At 29.2% G+C, this 26,157-nt stretch overlaps 3 protein-coding genes across 23 annotated transcripts; 2 read left to right on the top strand and 1 right to left on the bottom strand.

The window, feature by feature from the left end:
* Positions 1-78: 78 nt before the first annotated feature.
* On the top strand, positions 79-1,637 carry LOC139990976 (protein FRA10AC1 homolog). Its single transcript, XM_072010674.1, has 4 exons — positions 79-449; positions 743-908; positions 982-1,141; positions 1,213-1,637. The coding sequence occupies exons 1-4, from the start codon at positions 343-345 to the stop codon at positions 1,509-1,511; spliced, it is 732 nt and encodes a 243-aa protein (XP_071866775.1). The 5' UTR covers positions 79-342; the 3' UTR covers positions 1,512-1,637.
* Nt5b (5' nucleotidase B) lies at positions 1,617-20,460 on the bottom strand. 18 transcript variants are annotated; one of them, XM_072010646.1, is made up of 10 exons: positions 20,281-20,460; positions 18,033-18,145; positions 6,191-6,264; positions 5,854-6,067; positions 5,179-5,602; positions 4,942-5,113; positions 4,551-4,791; positions 4,239-4,476; positions 4,038-4,154; positions 1,617-3,947 (listed from the first exon to the last, which is right to left on the bottom strand). In XM_072010646.1, exons 1-10 carry the CDS (start codon positions 20,458-20,460, stop codon positions 3,780-3,782), a joined length of 1,941 nt encoding a protein of 646 aa, XP_071866747.1. In that variant the 3' UTR covers positions 1,617-3,779. The 18 variants fall into 18 exon arrangements, with proteins under 18 accessions (XP_071866747.1, XP_071866748.1, XP_071866750.1 ...); XM_072010647.1 differs by having other exon boundaries at positions 4,942-5,098; XM_072010649.1 differs by lacking the exon at positions 18,033-18,145 and adding an exon at positions 8,376-8,458.
* Positions 20,136-25,740, top strand: Secs (Sec synthetase). 4 transcript variants are annotated; one of them, XM_072010670.1, is made up of 6 exons: positions 20,136-20,257; positions 21,576-21,764; positions 21,867-22,140; positions 22,238-22,613; positions 22,698-23,194; positions 23,283-25,740. In XM_072010670.1, exons 2-6 carry the CDS (start codon positions 21,651-21,653, stop codon positions 23,546-23,548), a joined length of 1,527 nt encoding a protein of 508 aa, XP_071866771.1. In that variant the 5' UTR covers positions 20,136-20,257; positions 21,576-21,650; the 3' UTR covers positions 23,549-25,740. The 4 variants fall into 4 exon arrangements, with proteins under 4 accessions (XP_071866771.1, XP_071866770.1, XP_071866768.1 ...); XM_072010669.1 differs by lacking the exon at positions 20,136-20,257 and adding an exon at positions 20,270-20,405; XM_072010667.1 differs by lacking the exon at positions 20,136-20,257 and adding an exon at positions 20,574-20,711.
* The last annotated feature ends 417 nt before the right edge of the window (positions 25,741-26,157 follow it).

The raw sequence follows: 26,157 nt of genomic DNA, 5'->3' as shown, positions 1-26,157 counted from the left end.
ATTTTTATTTATAAATATATAGAATTTCTGTTTTTCTCATTGTTGAATCTGTTGTAATGGCGCTAGTCTCTACTGCGACACCATTTTTAAAAGTACTTCGTAACAGTGTAAGAAATACATGTGTATGTACTATATATCTAAGTAATTTCGAATATCTTTGATATCAACGTATTTTCTGAAAAGAGAATGTGAATTATATATTTATGTTTAGTGAAATAATATTTGTTCTTCTTATTATTCTTTTTGATTGATATGTCTCGTGTAGTGTCGTGTACATTTTAACTAATACTTCATCGTTATACATCGAACTAGAAATAAAACCAGTCTGTGCTAAGAAGAAACATGTTTCCAGCTTATGCCTATTTGTCAGCTTATGACAGACACAAAAAACTCATAAATGATTATTTCACATTGTATGGAGGTTCAGTGTCATCTTTGAAACGGGATACGTATGTTAAATTTTTTAATTGGTTTTCATATGTTATAACTTGATATCATAACCATATTGTATTATTAATATATTAAATTGGCGTCTCATAATTAGTAAGTTACAGTTAACTTACGTTTATTCAAAATATGAAAGTTTGGTAAAAAAAGCATTTTTACCAAATGTTATAAATATTAATATTAGAAGGGTATTTAAAAGAAATGTGCATTACATAGAAATAAACAATTAAAAAAAAATGAAAGCTTTGTAAACTCTAAAACAATCAGTTCTTGACGTTTCGGCCTGTGTTTCGAGGTCCCGAGATAAGACTGACTATGACGTTATTAGAGAAAACCATAGATTTCTGTGGGGTCAAGATAATGAACCAGAAACATGGGGTGCTCGTTTGGCAAAGAAATATTATGACAAATTGTTTAAAGAATACTGTATAGCTGACTTAACATATTACAAACAAAATAAGGTAGATTATAATATACATTTCAATATATAATGAAGTATTCTGAAATTAAATCCTGGAGGTCAATATTAAATAGGTTGCCTTAAGATGGAGAACAGAGAAGGAAGTTATCGTTGGTAAGGGACAGTTTGAATGTGGAAATAAAAAATGTAAAGAAAAGGAAGGCCTTAAATCTTGGGAAGTAAATTTTGGTTACATAGAGCATGGTCAGAAGAAAAATGCTCTTGTCAAATTAAGTAAGTCGTTTTATAGTTTGTTTAAATTGTTACATTTGGAATACAGGCTTATTATTGATATGCACTTTAAGGACTGTGCCCTGAATGTTCTATAAGGTTGAATTATAGATCTCAAAAACGTGAAGCAAAGAAACATAAAACATTAAAGAGATTAGGTACAAATAATGAAACACCCAGTAGTATGCCTAGTACATCAAAAGTTTCAATTAAAATTGAAGAGGATAAAGGTACAAGTAACGTTGGGAAACCGATTGAAGATACAGAAAAAGATGAAGATGAATCTAAAATTTGGAAAGAAAAACCAATTGAAAATCTAGAAAAAACAAGAGAGGAGGAATTTGAAGAATATCTAGCAGATTTGCTAATGTGAGAAACAAAATTAAAGTTTCTTATAAAATCATCTGTTACGAATAATGTTTAAAAAAATACGATAATTTCTATACACAACAGGAGTCATGTTCAAATAAATATAACATTTGCAGTTATTGTATCTTTATTTTGATTGACGCGTAACTCATGTTTTATCCTTATATTGCATGATAACAAGACTTAGTACATATTTTTTAACTTTTACACACTTAGATAACTGTTGTTATTTTTTACTTACATTTACAACAAAACCTTGTTGTGAAAAAATCTAGCACCACAGGTAATAATGTGTATATATATACATATATGTGTATATTGTATAATAAATACAACTATTTATTTTTATTGCAGTAAAATATTTTAACAACCACATACATTATTGACAACAAAGTAAATTTTTGAGTTAGCCATAAGATTTAAATAATTTTAATGCACAATTTTTATTTCTTTTATTATTGTTGATATATCCTATTTCATTGAGAAAAGAGTAGAACTTCCATTTTTATACATAATACAAAGCATTCCATAAATTACATTGATTGAAATTTGCAAATGAAAGCATAAACTGAAGTTTCTAGTTTATAATATTTATGAGTTGTACAAATTATATTGTTCTTCGATTCGTATATATGTATATAATGAATATGGGGGTTTATCTTTTGTAAAACAGTTTAGTAATCTTGTACTTCTAAATTTCGTTTGATGGTAATAAAGTTATACATCTATATAGAGACAAAAAAATAAAAGCACATTTTATATGCATTCAATTTATACAACAAAAAATGAATAACAGTTCAAGTCAATTTTTTTACTTTAAATTTTACTATATCATTCTTTTTGTATAATTAAAATTTCATGTAAAAAGACTAGCCTACTACTCAAACTTACACTATTTTCAATAATTACAACATTTATATACAATACATAACGGGTTTATAATTATATTGTGTAAGATTGAACTTATAAAACATATAGTACACACATTACTAGAAAAATTCAATATTAGGATATATTTCTTCAATATTGTATCTATTTAATATCTCTATAAACGCCAATTTCTTGTGCGAGAATCATTTACGTTGAAAATAACATACAATCAAAAAACGTTATTCTGTTGTTAATAATCAATAAAACATCAATTCTATTGTCCTTTATAAAAAATACGTTATTAATATAAATAGATGAATAACTATATTATATTTGGATAGGTTCTAGTCCAATATACAATATACAGTAAAACTTCGTTCATCCAAAGAAGTTAATGCTGAACCCCAATTATCCGAACTACGGTCGAGCGTAATTTCATAATACATATAAACACTTATTCTTATAACGAATATACGTGTGAACGTCTATTATTGGAACTGTTTGGTTATCTGAACTGTTATGTCCTCCGACATGTTCGAACAAACGAGGTTCAACTGTACTAACTTATGAACTTGTATACGAGTACCTAAATCTTTTTGTTATACCTTGTACTATTTTACATATATTTAAATAAATATTGAATTAAATCAACGAAAAAATATATATGTGTAAACTAATTTACACTGATATCTATAATAATTTATATTTTGTAACTTCTCGACTCGTATTTTGTGTGATAATAAAAAAATTTAGTTTCCATAATGATAAGGGTAAGAAACGAGGAATGTCACAAGATAACTTTATTGAAAAAATTAAGTTTTAATATTTTAGTCCACTAGAGAAGAAACAATGTTGAATGAATTCAACTGAATTGTTCATAAAATTAAGTTTTTACCTTAATTAAAAATCATAAAAAAGAATAATTAATAAAATATTCATCATTTTTATCCATGTTTCATTCCAATACAGAGTAAATATTCTCTGTTTTTAGCCAGCACATTAAATTTTTAATGCTATCTTATGGAGACATTTTGAACATTATAATTTTATGAGAACTGGGGCTACAAAACTATCAAATCAGAACAATGTGTTATAAAATGAAAAATCAACATTCTTCGTTTTTTACCTTTCCTTTTTATATGTATTAATATTATATATTATAATCATTCGGGAATATGTATTTTATGAATGTGATGGAAACTTAATGCAATTACAATAATTTTTCTCATGCAAACAAAGGAATGAGATATATTATTGATTAATTTCAATAGATTTGATCAAGATTTTTAAACATAGATATTTATATAGCAAGATTCTACTGAATCCTTCCGTGATATTAGTAAATGGTCAAAAAAGAATGCAAGAACAAAATGTAACCAAATGAAATGTCAATGAAAGTAATTCATTTACAATTAGAATTCCTTGTACACGATCTTATGTGGTTTGCTTGTTTCTGAGAATCACTGTCTTCATCACTACAATCTTCATCGTGGGTATGCGTCACATTACGTGGAGTTTCTGGCCTTGGGTGTGGTATTTGATTATTCGGACAATCCACGTACAAAGTTTTCTAATAATTAGTAATATAACCACTTTAAATTGTGTTCTGCATATACATATAAATAATATTAAAGTAAAAAGCAAACTTTTCAACACATACAGTAGGTTTATTCTCTTCTTCTTCTTCATCAGTAAGTTTGAATGTCCGAGATCGACTAATCATTGGCGTTTCCATAACAAATCTCTGTTCATGAGCAACTGTACTCTCGTGAGGCATCTTAATAATATGAAATAGAAACATTCAATCAAATAAAAGTTAAAAAATTTTACAGTAATAAATAAAAGGTCTTAATTAACTTACCAACATAGCAGGAGCTCGAAACATGTATGAAAATGGATAATAAATGAGGTTTAAGAAGGTAGCTGCATAAAGATCAGCATACCTTACTACTTGACTACTGAAAAATGTTTGCCTACTTCCGCTGCGGAATAATGAACCCATCATTCCATAAGATAAATCCATTTTGTGCGTGACGTCTCTTATAGATGCTCGCAACTTGGAAATATCAGGTTTCTCTTTTGTGCTGCTATCTAAATTTCTGTACAGAAAAAAGGAATGAAATTATGATTCATAAAAATTGTTATAATCTTAATTACAGTAATTTTTTCTTACTTGTACATTTCTCCTAGCATAACGTCTAAATTCTGTAACTCGGCAAATAATTGACATTTGTCCGTCCAAACATGAAGTTCTTGCACCAGTTCAGGCACTATTAAAAATGTTCGCCATCCTCTGATCTTTTTACTCTTCAATATATCACCGAAGATATGATCACCAACATATAATACGTCTTTACCCTTTGCACCTATCAATTCGGTGAATACGTCACAGGAACCTCCTGAGTAAACTTCTCCTGTTTTACATAGAACGTTTTATTATAATTTTTTTATCAGATTGAAATATTAATTTATAGGATATATAAATTAATTTAATAGCGTTGATTTAATATATATTAAACAAAAATAATTCTTCATATTTTATAAAAACATATTTTATCAAATACCTGTATGAAGTGGGCCCTTGTGCGTTCCAAGTTTCAAAGCTCCAGTTTTGGTATCTACTTGCCGCAAAATGGTACCCTCGCCAAAAAATAATGGTTTCCTAGCATCTACTACGATAGTATCAAAATACGTTTTCCAATTTCTATGCGGTTCGTCAGGCTTTGAAAGAATTAACTTTTTAAAATAACTTATGCCTATTAAAAAATAGACTTTTATGAATTAAAATCAAAATTAAATACCTTTGCACCATGTGGAAAATCGAAAAGATAAGTCATAATTTTATCAGTAAAAACGTAGTCGCTATTCGTTAAAAGAAATATTTTTGCTCCACTTTCTCTGATTCTATTAAGAAACATCGGCAATCTCTTGTCTTTCTTCACGTATTCGTCCAAATTCTCGATAGTTTTCGTTTTTAAATTACCGTGAAGGTGTATCCAATCTACAGCGTTTCGTACATCTTGGAATATGCTTTTAAAGCTCATTGTAAGCTCTCCCTCTTTTACCCCTGTCTTTTCTCGCGTGTATTGCGGTGAATTCGTGAAGAAGTCTATCAAACAGGCTAATAAATATGTCTCAGGAAGATTGAACAATGTATTGAGCACGTATACCCTGGACTCGTCTAATTGTAAAAATTTATTCGGATAAAGTTCGTATACTTGTGAGCTAAAACATACAAGGAAAAATGTATTAAATAATTTACGTCTACTTTTTCAAATTACATATAACTAGACTGTGGATTTTTATACACTTTATGGGAAATTTGAAGATGGAAAAATACAAAAAATGTACATAACACGCTAAGATATATGAAATATCAAAAATAAAACGTCTGTGACAACATCGAGTCATGTTATATGTCATGTTTATATGTATATAATCCTCAGTTTACAAATAAGCTGTGTGCTAGGACTTACTGTTTCAAAAATTCAAAACCATGAACGCAAACTAGTATGTTTCCATAGGCATCCACTTTAAGGAGGTTCCCATAAAGAGTGTCGAACCAAAGTCCCCGCACCGGGAAACTGGGATCATATTCGAATGCTTTAATTTCCTGTGGATATCCCAGGGACACTAGACGATCTTTCAACAGCGTAAAACCCAGTTGTTCATATTGTGGCGACTTGTATTCTGAAATATTTCAAATAATGTTTTAATAATATTACAACGTAACAAAAATACGTTTTTAATTTTTTAAAATATATTTCCTTAAATTCGATTATTATAAAAGAAATAATATATATTTTTATTTACCTGCTAACGTGTAATCCATGTCGAATCCATAGAACTTGATATTTTCTAAATGAAGGCTACGATTCACAAAAATTCTGCAACAGAAGTAAATGATAATAAATTTTAATCGCTCGTTTTTTTTTTTTTTTTTATTTTCTCCGTGGTTACATTTAATGAATTAAAGCATTCATTTATGAAGATATGAAAAATATATTTTTTATTAGTATGCCACAGTTGTGAATTATAAAAATGTGATATATCAGAGCTTAGAAGAACGAAGCTTCTTCCTTAAATGTTTAATTTAAAAAAAATTATTTATAAAATCGAATTTCTTCGAAATTGACTTTATTTTTTTATTTAGAATTACATCAAACCTGTTTACAGCAATTTCCCGAGCCTTAAGAAAGATTTCTGAAGTACCAACTAATTCATCTGAATAAATTGACATGCGTGGAATTTTCATTATATCGGAATCGCTAATTTTCCTCGTTGCATCTATTTTATCTTCTGAATCATTCATTTTTGCTTTAAATAAAAGCTTTCTCATTAATGAAACATTCTGCGCCCTTTTAACACGAACATACAGAAAAAGATTTATTTGGAGGCTATGAATAATCCATTTCAATTGTTATTACTGTTGTGGTATAGAAACGTTTTCCTTTATTTATTTCTTTTTTTTTTCTTTTTTCAAATTTAAAATAAAAAAGAATTTCGTCACCGACCTGTTAATATTAGTCAATTCTGTATATGTTATCAAATCTCTATTCTTTGCAAGTATTTTAACAAAGATTCTGCTTTTATTGATTGCAAATAGTTCTGCGTTGTATAAAAATTGCGAAGAAAATATACGCTTGACATAAGAAATAATGTAAAACTAACTTTCTTCATAGCACATAACAAATATAAATTTATGGAAATATTATAATTAAAGGATAGGGGACGAAGTGTTGAATAAGTAAGACAAGAAAAGATTTATTATATCCATCAACTCAGTTTTATAAAATAGTGATTGATGTTATCCGATCGATAATCGTATCTATTTATATAAGATTCACAACTTCAACGACGTTGCACTTAATTACAGTGAAAAATAATTTATTAAATCGATGATAAAGGTTAACGAAGTAACGCAACTTGTTTTTGCTTCGATATTTTTCACATAATTTATGCAAAATATATGCAATTTCAATTCTTTGAATCGAAACCTTTCGATTACATAAAGTCTCTTTAATAACAAAAAATGGATAACAATGTTACCAGATCGATCTGAATTATGTATTTTCGATCTATATTAAATACTGTTAATATCAATGAGAGTAAAGTAGATTCATCCCGAATGCCTGATAATTATGTCTATGTTAGACAACATTTCCGAAAGAAAATTATAAAATAAATCTATGATACATATTATCAAGAATATAAATACTGTCCAATAAACTTCAATAAAATACTCCAATAAAATGATTGCTTTGAAGTTATTTTACGATGTTTTTTGTACGATGTGACCAAACGTGGTTTAATTGGACTTACGAATATTATTACACGATTTTCACAAAAATAAATATTTTTAAATATTTGTATGTATCTGTTTTTTTTTTTTTTTTTTTTGTTAATAATAGAATAGTAGATAAAAGAACTTTGCTTTTATATTCTGGCCTATATCATATTGTAACAATCGTACGTACACCTTAGCTGGATGATAATCATAAAAACACATATTGAGAAATAATATTGTGGAATAAGCGTAGTCACTTTGTTAAAGAGTTATCTTTGTAATGCTAATATATACAATAAATGACAAAACAAATACAATTATGATTTACTTTATAACTTCTCACTTCGAAAGTTGTCAATGATACCAATAATTTTCACGTGTCTGAGATGAATTACCCTCTTAATTAAGTTATACCAAAGTGTGCCTAGTTCCCACTTGTAATAACTAAAGTTCATTTGATAGAATGATACTTTAGAAATTATCAGGAGCACTAAACACGATGAATGTTCAATGTAACATTGGATGAGATACGTTAAAAGCGAATAAAAATCGACACTGGTGTATATTAATAATACTCAACATTTATTCGTAAATTACTAATACTAGTTGTATGTTATTATATCTCTTACGTCAACGATATAGATGATAGTTTATAGACTGATCTTGATAACGGACAAATTTCTAACACAAGAGAAAAAACGAGGAACTTACTCGTTTTGGACGCTGCGTCGCGAGTTCACGAAATTCGCAGCCAGTAAGGCGTCGTCATGCACATCCTTCAGCCACATTTTTTCCTATTTTCAAATAATCATCAGCACCTCGTGATCGATATGCGTACCTGTTAGTCGGTAATAACAGCTTCGATAGAATGGGAATCGGAAAAAGATGAACATACGTGTGAAGTTTAACGAACTTAAATCGAAAACAAGACATATCACCTTCGTTTCGTAAGTTTACCGCGAGACATCGGCTTCCTTTCTAGTCATGACGCGATTTTTGTGTTATTTGTGAAACAACGCTGTTATTAAAAATGTTTTATCGCTTATAACAGAATTAATTCTTTCATAAATACAAATCGATACAGTTGTAGAATTTAAGAGGTTGTAAAATTGTATTAGGTATAGTGACGATTATGTCTATTATTAAATTACAGAAAACAAAGGATCCATTGCATTTCATTGTTCCTATGAAAATTCATTTAGTGGAAGGGCAATGAGTTATTCCAAACAACCGGTTTTCTATAAGAAAAATAATGCAACAGTTCAATGAACAAGAATACATCGTGGGTGTACAAATGAAATTCGTGTTATAATCGAAGTTAGGAAGATCCTATGGCTCAAAACAAGACAGAAATCAATAATAATAATAAAATTATGTTGAATACTTTATTAAGTCTTCATTGCAATTTTACTACTCTTGATCTCTATTCTTGATTCGTTTTTTGAGCCATAGAATTTTGCTGACTTTCCTTGCACTACGAATTATGATAGAAAAATGATCGAATCATCAGTATGTTGATACGAATATCAAAAAAGATAGCAAAATAATTGAAAAATATATATCCTACGACATGATCATCGAATATCATTTTGAAATAAATTATCATGGATTTTGTTTTAAATAATTTATTATGGATTCAAGTTCAAAGAATGATTTTTGGAATTTCATTTCTTTCGAATGATAAAGAATAAAATCATCGTTCAATTTAGCCACAATTCTATTATTAAAATACATCTTGTAAAAAATCATTAAACATTTAGATACTTCGAAACGGTAGTATAGTCGACATAAAAATAATAATTAATTGTAAACAATCTTGTATAATTACGCGTGAGACATGTAATTTATGTTATCAGTGGCACGATGAATGCATTAATTCCAAGAAGCGGTATTTATAAAAGCGGCGAACTTTATGAACGCTATTTACCCGCATTATCTCGGTTAAATGTGCCTTTTCAAGAAGATCAAAGGTTCCATTCAGATCAAACTTAAGAATGCATACATGACGTGATAAATATTCGTTAAGGAACTCTTGGTGAGCAATTTGACTGTTAAATCGGAATAAAAATTACGCTTTAATTAGTTTTATTCGAAGCAATCTTAATAATGTATGCGGATCATGTATATAACGGATAACAAAATGTTCGATTCGAAATTCAGTGCCAATAAGAAACGAGAAAAGCAGATTGTGTACATTATGAGAGATACATGTGTCACGTATACTAACTCTGAAGAAAAAAGAAACTAAAGTTTCGTTACTTGATAAAAAGAGGCTTTAATTATCGTTTAATACAATTTTGATAACCAAGAATATATCTTAAGTCCACATTACGTCATATTATACTCATTTTTTTAATTAATCTAGCTTTAACGTAGATAATATTAAGAGTTTCTGACATGCACAATTTTTAGTTGGCTTTACCGTATCACTGAAGTTTGTACTTAAAAGATAATTCACCTTAATTATTGTCGTAATTATTTATCAATCTTATCGATCCACTGATTTTATTTAATCGATCTTTTTCTTTTTAGAAAGATTTCACTAATTTAAAGACCACTGTTCTTTTGTTAAAAATGTTACACGCGTAAAGGCACGGAAAAGATGATCACAGTAATTGATAGAAAGAAAAGTGTAGGTCTGATAATACACGTGAGAACCGCGTGGCTAAAACCTATGATCCGATCCGCACGATGATAGAACGTTAACTGATCCTTGACTTGCCGAGTTACCAGTTAATACGCGCAGATAGCAATTGATTCACCGACTTCCGGACAAAAATCCGGACGAACACCTCACTTGCTGTCGTTCTAGTAAAACACGAAGACCTCTTTAACAGTAGAGTAGGTATAACGAAACACTTAAAATAGGAATGAATATCGTTGCAATTAAAATTTCATGGTCACACTCGGTATTTACATATATATGTTACCTCATACTGATGCCCGGTATTTGGGAATAACTATGAATAGTAACTATCTTAATACACAACTATGAACTACCATCTATCGTTATTACGTAATTAATAATACTTATCTCAGTAATATTGTTTTTACTTAATTAATTATTGGTTTGTTAATATACACGCTGCATCGTCTGTATCGCCTATATTTTACAATATAAGAAACAAAATTTTTGTCATGATCCGGTGTTTCGAAGCTTAAATAAATAAAAGAAATTCATTATAAATTTCAAAATATGATAGGATAAAAGATTTTTAACAATTTGTCAGAGTAATATATTTTTCGCGTTTCATTCATCACTTTTTAAATATTTTACAGAATTTTTACATATTTATCAGTCATGAAATTCTCCTACAATTCTGTTAATTTATAGACGTTACTGTGCATGTGGAATTAACGTGAGATTTAACGAGGAATGCTTGTTTTATCTTGCTGTGTCGCAATGCTGTATAACAAGATTTATTGCATTTCTATACTATCATTTATACTTTATGGAGTAAATCTATAAATGCAACTCAAAGAGCAAGGTGATACGAGCATCACAGCTTGGAGTACAGCGAGTACCAGCACGATCAAACCTAGAACTTTCTTGACGGCTAGTTTTTAGAAAAATTTCATCTCTTGACTAATTCAAGACACGTACAAATAATCCGTACGTGAAACGTTCTTACCGATTGAATCTTTTATGCCTTCTTTCAACACACTGTAAAACCTTCTTTGCTAAAAATTACTTGAAATGTGAAACGTTATTTAACTTTTAAAAAGAAATGAATTTTTGAACGACGTATATGAGTTTGTTGTCAAACAATCATTTATGACTATCATAAACTTTATGTTAAACCATTTTTATGGGACGTGTTATGATATGTACACATTATAGTATTTCTGCGCTCAAAATACACGCTTAACTTTTTTCAAACACAATCTTACTCAACGACCATACAAAACAGTAAGTCGTACATTCATCCATCACCGTACCCAGTACCCATGCATCATGAGTCACGTTAGCCTGGTTCGTCGTAGTATATAGGAGCCGCTTTGTTACTGATCTAGACCCGACCTTTACCATGCAATCTACATTTTATTGAAACTTCCAATCTACCTTATCCTCGCTATATATATATATACATACATAGATAAGTGTACTAATTGTTACTACGTTTCGAGGAAGTCTTTCAGTTATTCATCGATTGTATAGTCAGATTGTATACTCGGATAAAGCGTTGTATACGGACTATCGCGCCGTAATTGAGAAATTCCAATTGGTTAATCATCGTAGCTGGAGAATATCATAGGAAATTAATTTCTCGTGTATTTCATAAGATGAAGAAATATGTTATTCGAAATAATGTGAAAACATGTTGTATCGTTTCTGGAACGATTAAAATCGAAGATTGTTATTCGCGCGAGTCAATCGAAAAATTCGTATTGTATCAATTTTTGTCTTTTTCCAGAAGAGAAAATTTTTTATTTTTACTGTTAAAATATTCATTAAATATTCATAAAAATATAAAAAATATTCATTATGTTACGCAACTGCTTATTACATTAAATATATTACATTACGTACATTAAATATTACACATTAATTAATTACTTATATCGATTATTTTTTTATAATATTAATCCGACAATGTTGTGAGTCTAACATCTATATTTCTATAAAATATGTTATTATTAGAAAGATTGGAAAATATAATATCTCATTGTTTATGCGACGAACCCTGCAATTCTCGACCACCATAAAGGTTTAAGGTCAACGTAATTCAACGCGGACTTTAATTGTTCTAATGTGAATCTCTTCTGCTGGTTGTTTCGCATTATCGACTTTCGGTTAAGTCGGTCAAGCATTGTACGAGGATCCACGTATCTATATGTGTTTCTGCTAAGGTATGCATCGTTCACACTTTCACTCTACTTATTCACTGTCTGCACCATCACCACAAAGTTAGCCAACGAAAATGATGTGACTAAGCAATTTAGGAAATTCAAAATTTAGACAATAAATTCCTCATAAAGGTGGGACAAATTTCTTATTAAAAGAAATTATGTTTTTAAATAGATACGAATAACGCATAAAGAGAGAAAACATCTCTTTTCTTAGATACTTTGTTTTTAAGTTTTACTACATTCCAATGCAAATGAAACATTTTACGCGCCAGGTATTATGTTATATATATATATTATTACATAATATAATACATTTGCGTTTTGAGTAACAGATATTTTCACTTCGTCACTTTATCAATACAAAATGTACAATATCATGTAAAGTAACTCACGAAAGTATTTAAACACTTATCATAAAAGATGTATATGAATACATCATGTATTTTGTACGAAATTCTTTAAAATATTATTTTACCATTATAACAAATCGCGAGTATCAAGCAGTAAAATTTAATTAATAAAATGAAACATTTGAGATGCACATAGGAGTTACAAGATGTTTATTGCAAACATGCCTTTGATAAAAAATTAATATACTATATTACTATTATTATACTGTAAAATTATTTAAACCTTCGTCTTTTATATGAACAGAAGTACGAAACACTGCAGTTATAAAAATTATGAATCGTTGGAAAATTGAACTTCTAAGAACAGATTAAGAAAAGAAAGATCTTAACACTGAATGTAATAAAGAATATCATAAGCTCCTTCCACTGAATGTTTCAAAGAAAATATCATATACTTAAATCGAGACTTGACTTGTCACTATACTTGAATCATGTACTTGTGTCGAGAAAATTGCTTAAGAATTTCTGAAAATTCAATTTCCACGAACAGATCAAAAAGAAAAGAATCTCAACAAAAAATATGATAACGAAACGCACCTTGATAATTTTGCTTCATTGAATGATTTGATATACCACTGATAAGAAAGAAAATTGATCAACGAGTGAAACATCACAATACAAGCTTCTATTATTCTTATTGAAAAAAACAATTTCACACGGGCCGAAATTAAGATCTCTGTTTCGATCGTAATTCAAACACGCGTGCACGCGTTCGTCTACTTATTTAGTTAGATGTGCCAGCTAAAATTAAATTCTAAACATAACTAAAAGCGCATTTCTCAGTCGCATTTTGCTTTGTTCGAGCAACGACTTGCACCTGATAATATGACATACGTGTACGGCGTTGCGACATTTTATTTTAATTAATGCTAATTAATATTATAGTGAAAATTATAATTAACGTATATCGAAATCGTAATTGTCATGTCTTGGTGAAGATTTTTTAAATAGATTGCACCCGTGTCTTAATGCGATATACTTAGAATCTATTGGAACATATCGAATAGACAACAATGAAGTCTAACGCACTTCGACGCGTATACTATCTATAACATAGGCGTGAATCAACTGCGTAGTACACATCATTCAAACCGGAACATATCTTTATGTATCAAAGAAACGCTCGTGCATATGTTTGACCTGGTTATGAAAAATGCATGAGACCTCTCTCTCCTAAATATGGTACGTAATATGGCCGAAGAACTCGCATAAGTCACGATACGAGAAAGAGGACGGTTGCCTCTTTGTCTCAAGGTAGCTGCAATGTGAGAATAGGCACGTATTACATATAGCTATGCTCTTCGAATTTCTTTTTCAAATTTCTCTACCCGAGGCGCTCCGAAGCTTGAAGCATGTTGTGAATGGCACATAACACACGGCACGAAGAAGAAGAGTATTTGAACGATCGAAAGAGACGAGCAAACTGAATCGAGATCAGAGTTCCACTTCTGCTACTTAGTCGAGGTCGAAGTCTTATTATAAGATCTGCACTTTGCGGAAGTTTCAAATCCTAAGACCTGAAACGAAATAATCGATGAAATATCGAATTAAGCCGAGTGATGCAATTTTTTGGAAGTTAAGCGAAGAACTGCGACTAGAGGAAATTTCCGTAGGTGGAACGTGGCATTCGAACTGAGATAAAAGAACAGGCCACACCGGACTGACTTAATGAGGCATGGAGGGGCATTGCGAAATATCGTATTTTGCAATATATTTAGCGTTTCCATCTTGCATTCGGAAAGATATCGGCTAATGGTACGATGGAATTCGTTTTTAGCTTATTATCATAGATATCTAGACGGATAGCAGATATAAATAGTATTTACTATTGCTCATATATGCATGTTTAAAGAACGAAGTCTGCATAAATAAAGATAAATAATTCTTATCACGTCATATTTTGATAATTCTGATCACGTATCGTCGATACAAATTTTATCCAGTTATAGAATAAAGGTACTATATACATAATTTCTTTTTATTCAAATTTATAGAGGTATTATAAATTCTTGTATGCTCTCGAGCATTGCATCATCTGCATTGCAGTGAGAAGAAGTTAAAATATAGTCTACAGATGCGAACAAAGAAGTTTTCCATATTTACGTAAAAATTAGTGAATAGATACGTTCGGGTAAGAATCGAATGCTTTAAAAATTAGCAGTCCATCTTTTAAATCATCTTGCAGGAATTATACGACGAGATGCAGATCGTTGCAGATACGCGCGCGCGCATTATTGTCATAGTATAGAGAGAGAGAGAGAGAGAGAGAGAGAGAGAGAGAGAGAATGAGAAAGGGGGAGAGGGAAACACAACACTCAAATCTCGTCTCTAAAAAATGATTAAAAACTTCATCAATAAATTAAATCTATAAAATCTGCAAACGCACACATTTCTGAGATTATCGTCGCTGACATTGAAAATGATTAATATTCTATCTATTAATAAAATTTGGTAATGAATATTTTTCGAAAGTAATGTAATCGCAGATGAGTGATGAATTATGAGAGATACCACAATCGTAAGGTAAATATGATAAAATATGAAAAGAAATTTACCTGTGACCTAATTCACGCTTATCTGTTCGTAGGCCACTCTCATTGTAGTTATCCAGGTCTTGTTCGCTACAATTGTTCTTGGTCATTTCTATACCGTGATTTAAAGAGGAGCCAAGCACTGATCGATAAAAGGATTCTTCGTAAAAGATGTTTGACTCATCCGGCAATCGAACTTTGCACCCTGCTTCAGAACATTCGAATGCTGGTTACTGGTCGAAGAAACATCGTCACGTGAGTAAAATTGTGTGAAAAATATCATAAAAAGTATTTAATCCGTGATTATTAACAAAGTCCCCGTCCTTTTAACGATCCTTTTCGTTTCAAGGAAATTGGACAAAATAGAAAATAAATAATGATTCGGTAGAAGACTGAAATTTCACGAAATCTAATTTTAGCCAGTTAAACACGTTTCGTTGGCATATTAATAGCGTATTGTACTTTATTGTTCGATAAAAAAAACGCACAGTACGGTGTACCATGCGTGTAAGCTCGATAAGAGGTACAAATAGAAATAGGAGAAGAATTACCAGTTCTGCCTGGCGTAATCAGCACGTCCACATTTTCACAGCTCATAACAGATCGATTGAAACTGAACCGTTGGAAAATCGATCATAGAACGTTCCGAAAAGAGAACGCAGGGAAAGAGAAAGAAACAGAGAATGAAATCCAGAGTTATTTACGCGGCTCATTAACTTACCAACGCGAATGACAACGACGTACTGAGTTCAATGAAAATTCTCAAATCGAGTTACACGCGAGCAAACAACACGAGAATATGGCAAGAATAGCAACGACGATAAGAAGGCTGCAGGGGTCATTCGCGTGACGATGATAGATTAGAAGGAAAAGTACACGGAGAAATTTGATATAATCAAGAATCAATTAAACTAAAATATCCTTTACAGTTTCATGAATGAAAGAGAAAATATAAATTTTCTGGAAAAATGAATTTTTATTCTATGAAAGAGGATGATGATGGTAATATCACAATTTCAATAATTTATCATTTGAATTTTTATTTTTTGTATCACTCTTTATAAAACACTCATTCATTATGATGCGTATTTTATAAATTGCAGCGTAATCTGCGTTATATATTAGGTCATATAAAGTTAATAACGATTAGAAATTCCAGATATAAATTTAATACAACCGATGACAGACCATATACGTCTTAGAAAAAAATTTTCCAAAACATGTTGGAAAGAAATTGGACAATTAAAAAGATAACCTTGTATATAAAAATGAAATAATGGAAACAATAGAAAAGAAAAAATAAAAAACTGGAAATTAACATTTATGGATTTAAAGCAAAGATGATCCTCTGATTTCAGAAACAATAATAAAAAGAAAAAAGAAGATAAATGAATAAAGATTGATATGGAATTAAAGTATAAAATAATCTTGAATATCTCTATAATAAAACTCGAATTTGAAATAAGATGGATACTTTTTAATCCACGGAACCAAATAACTCGGGACAGATAAAAAGCGATAAAAAAGCTTTTTAATCTTGAAATATATTAGCTCCTTGATAATGATTAAAAACACAAGTCTTTATGACAGAATAGGAAATATACTGTTATCAGTAAGATGTTTTGACAGTCGTTATCTATGTAAGTCTCGACAGCATGGATGAAGGAAGTGTATAGAAAAATATCACACGCGATTCTCTTGAGTAATTCTGATTAAACGAGCATCAAAATATAAACTGTAATCGTTCAAATGTGAAAAACTATGGTACAACGGCGAAAATGCAGAAGTTTACTTTTTCAAGACCCTAAGAGCACTCACGATCATCATGGAAATATATAAAGTTGAACCAGTTATTTTCACGTAGTATGATCGAGCCGCCTCTGATAGTGCGTAGGCTGTTGGTACGGCCTTGGCGATCTTGTGAATACCGTAAAATTTTGTGCTTTAGGATCGAGTGGCTCGTCTGAGATAATAATAAGTGGACTGCAGATGTTTGTGCAAATTCATATTTCTGTGAATACATATAATTAAAAAGAATAAAAACTAAACACACATTCATTTCATCAGTTACATATTGTAATTATCTTGAATATTTTATATATTTTTATATATCATGTGCATTTTTTACACCTTTATGTTTCCCATAAATGAATAAACTTCCGCAGTATAATAAAGCACTTCATTTATTATAATATATTAACCATTATAAGATAGTGAATTCTACATGTTTCATGGGCATATTGCGTATGCATTTAATAATACACTACCTAAAATAATTGGACAATAATTTAGTCTATTGAAAATAATTAAATTTCTTATAACGACCAATAATGCTTTCCAATAAGTAAAATATACGATAAAATAAACAAATTTAAAAACATTAAATATACGTATATAGATAGTAATTATGGAGTGAAAATAATCTTTTATTATTAAGAATTAAATTTGGATAGAAAATTAATTATTATTTTATTAATATTTTCCAAAACATTGCTCTGTTTTATCAATTTTTTAATCAAGCTTTAGCGAATTTTAAACGTTTGTCAGATACAGTTAACCAGATATTAATCACTAACCTTTGACTAGCTTGTCGATACCACTTTTTATTTCCACTAGGATCATTTTCGTGTTGAGGTGTAGTAGGAACATGATCCCCGTGCGAATTACAATTCTCCAATTCCATGATTAACTAGAAAGATAGAAAAAAAAAATTTGTCAATTTATCGATAAAATAAATTTCTAAATATTTTCGCACATAATAATCTTTTACCACGATAAATTTTTATGCAAAATATTATTTTAAAAACTATGACTTAAGATATCATCAGAATTATTATTGTATCATTGAATCATTTAATAATTAAAAACATTTTTAAAAATGAAATTAATCTAAACATATTATAATTAAAATTTCTTTTTAATAACAGTAAACATTTGCGTGTTATACAAAAGATATACTTTTAAGCAAGTTGTAAACAGCAAAAACTGCAAATAGTTATAAAGCAGAAGATAACAATAAAATAATCATGTCACGAAACAATGATAATTATCAGTTGCAATAATATTATTTTAAAATATCAAATTGTCACCTGCTAAATTGTTTTATCGATATAAAAGTCCGAAACAAATTGTAGCAAAATAATGTTATTCGGAAAAATGATAAAAAGTTATTCAGCCATTGGTATCAAGTATCCGCCAATCGAATTCGTTATCGGAAGTTTAAAGAGAACGTACCTAATAAGCTCGAAATTTTCAGTGCTATATTCAACGTTTTGTATAAATACAGACACAGAATAATTTTGAAATATTCTTGTTACTTAACTTGAATACTAACATACAGCACGACAACCTGTCATTCAAGTACCAATTCCACACTATCACCACAATGCGAACCTCGCCGCAAACTATAAGATCTATTCACTGAATAGGGTTAACGTGTAGGCAGGTATGCCAATGCAGAAAATCAAACTATTCCTATGCTGGTTTCGGCTACTCATATATTCATGACGAGACTGCATATGTTTATACATTTATAGGAAATTTCAACGTGCAAAAATGTACATAATATGCAAAAATATATAACAAAGTATAGTACTCGTTATAATTAGACTGGATATTTAAGAAATTAATTTATATTTTATGAACAACAGAAACAGAATCTATGAAAGATTTGATTTATCTACTAAATATTATTACTAGACTACGGATATTTATGTATTTAATATTTATGAAAAATACATATTCAGAGACTATGTATACTCGTAATTTTACCATAGTATATATTGCAATATTTAAAATATTATATAATTATAATATTTAACACAAGAAATCTTTGTTTAGGCTCTATTTCTTCAATTGTATTCATAGTATATGAATTTACATAAACATATCCGCAATCTATTCATGATACATGTGCCTAAAATTCATTTAAACTGAAATATTATAAATAGATGAGATACATTGAAAATGCATTGCAATTTATAATAAAGTAATTTCTTCTTTATATAGTGAATAATTTAACAATGGATACGATACACGATTTACAATGTAATAGATTTAAGTCAAATTGCAGGATGTGCAGTATTCAGAGATGAGATTCAGAGGTTCAGTTGAGATGAAAATAGTTAAGATTTTAGTATTCCGTAGCGTCTATTAATAATGAAAATCTTTGTTAAGTGACGTATATGAAAGAAAGTGATTACGTAATATCATCGTAATATTCATGAGAACAACTATACGTACGTGCGCGCGCGTGTGTTTGTGCATGTATGCGTGCGTGTGTCATAAATATTTAATGGCGCTAGATTGATGGATTTAAAGGTTTATGTAAAATTGTAACAGATTTATTACGAGATTTTAACAAAAAATTATAGAAGATTATAAAGTTACTATAAAAAATATAAAGTTTCCAAATATAAATGCAAACGTTAAGTAAAAAAGATTTAAATGCAATAAAGTAATTTTGTGCAAGGTAATATTTTAATACTATTTTTATGCTGATAATATTACAACAACCTATTTTCATTTTACGTAGATTATATATACATAAAGTATTACAATCGCTAAATAAAGAAAAGCACCATAAAAATTTGTCGAAAAAAAGGAAGACCAAATAATAGACATTAAGATAATTTTAAAGAACTATTTGCGTATGAAATTTTAAACAATTTTTAAAATTATTATAAGAAAGTTGATAAAATTACACTACATACTTAAAAAATCGCTGATTCTGCGCTACGTTTCCATTTTTCGTATCAGCATGTGATGATCGATGATTTTTCAATGGGAAGGAGGTAACAAGGTAATTATCAGTAAATGATGCACCTGCCGGATAGTTGAGTTGTAAGTTGTATGCGAATCACTTTGACCTGTAAAGGCGGCGAACGAATTCGTTCGTAGCGCCGTGCGTAACCCGTCCGTCCGCTGTCGCCTGAACGCCATAATTCGAGGTAAAATCCCGTAATTCGTAAATTTCGCTATTCTCCACGCGTCCGCGGTACACATCGTGTAACTAATGACAATTAAAACGCAGTCCTGAGTCCCCTGTGGCCAAACAATTACGTTGCATCCTCTCTTATTGCGTAAAATTAATCCGATTTAGGTGACCTCGACACGACATAACCTCTAACAACCTGTCGTCTGCTGACAATTCCCAATGACCACGGCGACACAGGTCGTGTGTATATTTGCTCAATTCAAGTTCCGTTAAATGCGCGTATGAAATATTACGGCTCGGAGTCTTTGGAATGCGTCAGGTAGTGCATGATCATCAAGTGCACCGCCAGCACACGAATATTTCATCGTAGCCCAACCCATTTTCTTATTCTATGATATATCGTTTATTACACCGTTCCACGAAACTGTGTCATTCGAATCAACCTTTTTTTTTTATTTATTTGTTTGCTAGCTTTTAACAGAACTTTAGATATTATAATTATTTATTCTTTTCTCATTTTTTTTTTTTTTTTGTGAATAGTATTTTAATCCGTATACAATAAAAGTACATAACCTTTACATCAATGTTGAATTTGTTGTATTTTGTTAGATTCGTTTAAATAAACAACAGCGCGTTCGTTCTTTGATTTTATGTGATACTGATGTTTATGGTTACTTAATGATTTTTCGCTATTTAATTAATTTTTATTCATATTCTATGAAATTATGTAATATTATATTTTCGCACTGTATCTTTTTTCTGAAATATAGTTACGAATATTTATTGATATACAAATGTGATTTTATATATTTTTTTAAGTTGCATACATATCTTTTTGATTTGTAATTAGCTTTTGCATGTTAAAATATGTAATGTATAATTTTTTGTATCCATATATTTGACATTTTAATAAATTTCATTTTTATATGGAAACTTTGTTTTCTTTTCTATAATACCATCAACATTGTTGCACCTTCTATTTACATAAAGATCATTCATGGAGCAATATCTTTTATTCAAGTATAATATAATTTTGTATTAAATGTTTATGCATTCGAATACCATAGAAGAATATTTTTAAATAAAGTTGTATCATTTTCTTGTATTGTATAATGAGCATTTCATGTTCATATTATCTATAGATTAATAATTATTCTAATCATTTGATATTAATTATTAAAAGCAATGCTGTGCTAAGACATCAAACTTTCTAATATTTCTGGCCTAAGTGTGTGAAAGAATTAAATAAATCAAGAAGATGAATAATCAGGCATTCAGTTTAGCTGAAAGACTTATTCCTTCAACCTATGTACAACAAGGTTTAAATGCAAAAAAAGCACGTGAAAATCTTATAAGACACTTCATCGAACATGTAAGATTTCAATTAATATTCTGATAATATCATTTAATTACTAATATATTAATATAATTGTATTATATCATTTAATTACTAATATAAATTGTTTTAAAATAGCAAAAATGGCCAGAAGAGGGTTGGGATGATGCAACAATAGAAGCTTTTCTCTCAGATCTGTCACAAATGGACAGCAACAATTTTCCTTCCAATTGTAGTGTTGGAGAACGTGAAGCAAGAATTGTATCAAACATTGTTGCAAGGCGACATTTTCGAATGGGTCATGGCATAGGAAGATCAAGTGATTTAGAAGAAGTACAACCAAAAGCTGCAGGAAGTAGCCTAATGTATAAATTAACCAATGCTTTAGTACTTGAAGTCATTCGATATATGGGTAAGATCAATAATTTTAAACTAAGATTGCTCAATTTTATTAAAGTTCTTAAAATTTTTGTTATCTAAGTGCTACATTAAACATTTTTTTATTGCAGGTGTAAAAAGCATAGCAGGTTGTTTTCTATCACCAATGGCTACAGGCATGAGTTTGGTATTATGTATGTTAACATTTAAACAGGATAGACCACGAGCCAAGTATGTCTTGTGGCCTAGAATTGATCAAAAATCAAGCTTTAAATCAATAATCACAGCTGGATTAGAACCGATTGTTATTGAAACCAAGATAGTTGGAGATGAATTAAAGACAGATATGCAAAGACTTGAATCTCAAATGGCAGCTTTAAGTGAAAGTGTTGCTTGTGTGCTCACAACAACTAGTTGCTTTGCACCCAGGGCATGTGATTCTATTGATTCTATTGCAGCGCTTTGTACTCAATATAACATTCCACATTTAGTAAATAATGCGTATGGGTATGTTTGTGTATATTATATATATACTATAGTATTTTAAACATATTATATTTGAACAGATGTTATATTATACTTTGTTAATAGCTTACAGAGTACAAGATGTATGCATTTGATTCAAGAAGCATCGCGTAAGGGCCGCGTCGATGCTTTCGTTCAAAGCACGGATAAAAATTTTCTAGTACCAGTTGGTGGTGCAATTATTGGCTCTTTTGACAAAAATCTGTTAGATCGCATATCAAAAATGTACCCAGGTCGTGCAAGTGCCAGCTCCATTATGGATGTAATGATAACATTACTAAGCTTAGGAATGGCGGGTTACAAACAATTAATAACACAACGTAAAGAAATGTATTCATATTTAAAGGAAGAACTTGGCAAATTAGCAACAAGACATGATGAAAGATTGCTAGACACTAAAGGAAATCCTATATCAATGGGAATGACTCTTCAGTGTTTAAGTCATCAGCATGATAATAAACAAGTTACAATGTTAGGTTTGATGTTATTTCTCCGCAATGTTAGTGGTACAAGAGTAATAACAACAACAGAAACTAAGCATATTGTTTCATATAAGTTTGAAGGTATGTGACCAAAAGTATGTATGTGTCTAGTATATTTTAATAACACTTTCAAATTCATTATATTTTTCATTCATTTAATTTAAATTAGGTTGGGGAGCACATAATAGTAATTATCCAGTACCATACTTAACTGCTGCTGCAGCTTTAGGTATGAAGAAATCAGATGTGGACATGTTTATACAACGATTAGATAAAGCTTTGACAAAAGTAAGGAGGCGTTCAGCTCCAGTTACACCGACAGCATCTCTTGCTGGATCCAGCATTAATGGAGATGCAGTAGGTACTGGTGGTCCTGGAGAATCAAGTACAGCTTCAACTAGCCGAGCAAGTAGTAAAGATAGTTTGAGAAAATGAACCGTAATCAACGCAACTGGCCAGATGAATCAATACATTAATTTGTAAGTAAATTATTACTTACAATTAACACATGTTGCATATTTCTGAGGAACGTTTTACATTTTTATTTTTAACTGAAATACTTAATATTCTTATAATGTAGTTACTCAAAATTTGTATTGAAATATTTGAATTTAATATATAATTTTATTTCTCTAGATTAAGTTAAATTACTTCTTAGATATTTATTTACATGTTTAAAATAAAAAAAATAATATTTTATAACAAAAATATATTCTAAAGAGATACGCAACAGCAAAATGTGCTGATTCGTCTGTCCATTTGCGTTGTAACAGTGTCAATTGTCATGAAATAAAGGAAGAGAGTTTAAACAATATTAACATTGGAATATCTAAGCTAATATTCGAGGAGGAAGAAAATGTTAGTGTATTCTACACATTCATTAAAAGATATTAACTGGTAAGCGCTGGCCACAAGAATATCTGTTATACTTGTTCTATGTTACAATATATATGCAGTTACTTTTCAAACAAAGCATGTCTCATATATCTGATAAATATCTGTTGTTTATCTTTTAGAATATCATTGCAATACAAAATTAATTTTCTGTAAAAGCATATTTCTGCTTAAATCCATTATTCCACAAATTATCAACTGTAATCCCACTAAAATTAGTTTAATATCCTTATGCTGATCATTTGTATGTTTTAAATTACAACTTCATATTTTAAATTTAAAGTCACCAGTTAGCATTCTTTTGTGTAATTTATTTGTGCTAGAATATTAAGATACTATAAAAAAAATTCACTTCTTTTCACTTAGAAATAATATAATTCTATCAATGATCATAGAAAAAGGACATGTTATTACTAAGAGAGATTTATAGTAGATACAGTATTTGCTTAATCACACTATTATAGAAAGTGTGTACAAAAATTAGAAGCACTATATATGAAAAAAAAAAAATACTCCACAACCTGTATAAATTGAATACAGATATAAACATGCTATTTATGATTTTAAACTCTTTTTGTTATTTATTTTGTGAATGTTCATTTGTAGATTACATTATAATTTCCTGTACTAATAATATCTAAATTTTATTATTATCAAATGCAATGTTTTGCACAAAACAACAGTATTATCTTTTCAATATTTTTAAAGAAGTAATGAACATAAGTAAACTTAAACAGCATATTATATTACTAAACACAATCATTTTCTAAATGTCTATACAAATTTTTGTGTGCATTTGTATTGCACATAATAACTTGTATATGCACATTTAAAAAAGGCATGTATTTGAAGATTCACCTTTGGATAAATTATTTTGACAGTGTTATCTTTTGATATGTCAATATGCATATTGCTTCAAATATAGTAAGATAAGTCAATTAATATTTAGTACAATATTTAATAAAATCAGAGAAAATATCAAAAATTAAAAAACAAGTTTAAAGCATTTAGATGATTCTGATAATTATTTTTAAAATATCAATGTTGACGATATTATTTATATTTAAAAATTATTTATTGTTGACTTTTATTTTAAAAGTTTATAAGCTACAATATGTATTTTAATAGTTGCAAAATCTTACTATTTAGCCACCTGTTGTATATTTTTTAATAATATAATATAATGTTTGTTGGTAATATATTAATATTAACTCAGAAGAAAGCAATATAATGTACAAAATTAATTGTCAGATTATATAGGTTGTTAAATCCACAGAAAAAGATCAAAGATAGAAAATTGATACAGTGTTATTGTACTTAGTATATTTATTATATTTGTTAACCCATAAATGAATTTTGAATAATTTCAGGAAAATGGATAATTTCTGAATTAATGAAATGTTATAAAAAATGTTATTCGGGGTGAATCATATATGCTACTATAGGATGTATTATCATTATAAAATTATCAGTAAACAAAGGTAACATAGTAAAGATTATAAGAAGATATACATTATAGAATAGTACATTGTATTTTAGTATCGTACTTTATGCTAATGAAATTCCTATGTATGTACATACAGATGTTTCTCATTTCTGTATTGTGTACTTTAATATTAGTTGTAGTATATGCATTATTTTATTTCATTAGTTTTGTATATTATAATTTTATATCAAAAAGGCCAGCTCACATATACATATATATTACAAAACCTGCCTTTTACATGAAACAACGATTTTTAAGGTCCTACTTTATCAATATTTTTTAATTATTTTTGTATCTATACCTTTCAATTTTGGTCAGTCATTGTATGAAAGAAACAAATCATATTTTTAAACAGTCACAATAGACACATTATTTACTAAAAGTGTCTCACTATCAAAACAAAGTATTACAAACGAAATTATATAAAACTTATTGAGTATGTCCCACCTGCTACATTTTTAAGTTTATTGCAGTTAATATGTACTATTGGCTGTGAAATATTTTACCTAATATATGTTGTAAATTAAGAGAAAAATTAATTATTCACAATTTCATTTGAGTTACAATTTTGAGAGGAAATATTTTGTTGTTTAATCTTAATATTCAAGGAAAAATCTATATATTGCTGATATTGTATATACGTAATTGTTTTAACATTTTTAAA

This window comes from Bombus fervidus, chromosome 9 (assembly GCF_041682495.2).
Source record: "Bombus fervidus isolate BK054 chromosome 9, iyBomFerv1, whole genome shotgun sequence".
Classification (NCBI taxonomy): domain Eukaryota; kingdom Metazoa; phylum Arthropoda; class Insecta; order Hymenoptera; family Apidae; genus Bombus; species Bombus fervidus.
This window is presented reverse-complemented; position numbering and strand designations above follow the sequence as displayed.

Excerpts from the sequence above, each read along its gene's own strand:
- Secs (XM_072010670.1), top strand. The coding sequence starts at position 21,651 with ATGAATAATCAGGCATTCAGTTTAGCTGAAAGACTTATTCCTTCAACC. Across the intron at positions 21,765-21,866 it reads TAAGACACTTCATCGAACAT|CAAAAATGGCCAGAAGAGGG; the intron begins GTAAGATTTCAA and ends GTTTTAAAATAG. Across the intron at positions 23,195-23,282 it reads TGTTTCATATAAGTTTGAAG|GTTGGGGAGCACATAATAGT; the intron begins GTATGTGACCAA and ends AATTTAAATTAG.
- Nt5b (XM_072010646.1), bottom strand. The coding sequence starts at position 20,460 with ATGTGTACCGCGGACGCGTGGAGAATAGCGAAATTTACGAATTACGGG. Across the intron at positions 6,265-18,032 it reads TATCGACAAGCTAGTCAAAG|AATTTTTGTGAATCGTAGCC; the intron begins GTTAGTGATTAA and ends CTTCTGTTGCAG. Across the intron at positions 4,792-4,941 it reads CAAGGGCCCACTTCATACAG|GAGAAGTTTACTCAGGAGGT; the intron begins GTATTTGATAAA and ends TATGTAAAACAG.
- LOC139990976 (XM_072010674.1), top strand. The coding sequence starts at position 343 with ATGTTTCCAGCTTATGCCTATTTGTCAGCTTATGACAGACACAAAAAA. Across the intron at positions 909-981 it reads CATATTACAAACAAAATAAG|GTTGCCTTAAGATGGAGAAC; the intron begins GTAGATTATAAT and ends AATATTAAATAG. Across the intron at positions 1,142-1,212 it reads AAATGCTCTTGTCAAATTAA|GACTGTGCCCTGAATGTTCT; the intron begins GTAAGTCGTTTT and ends ATGCACTTTAAG.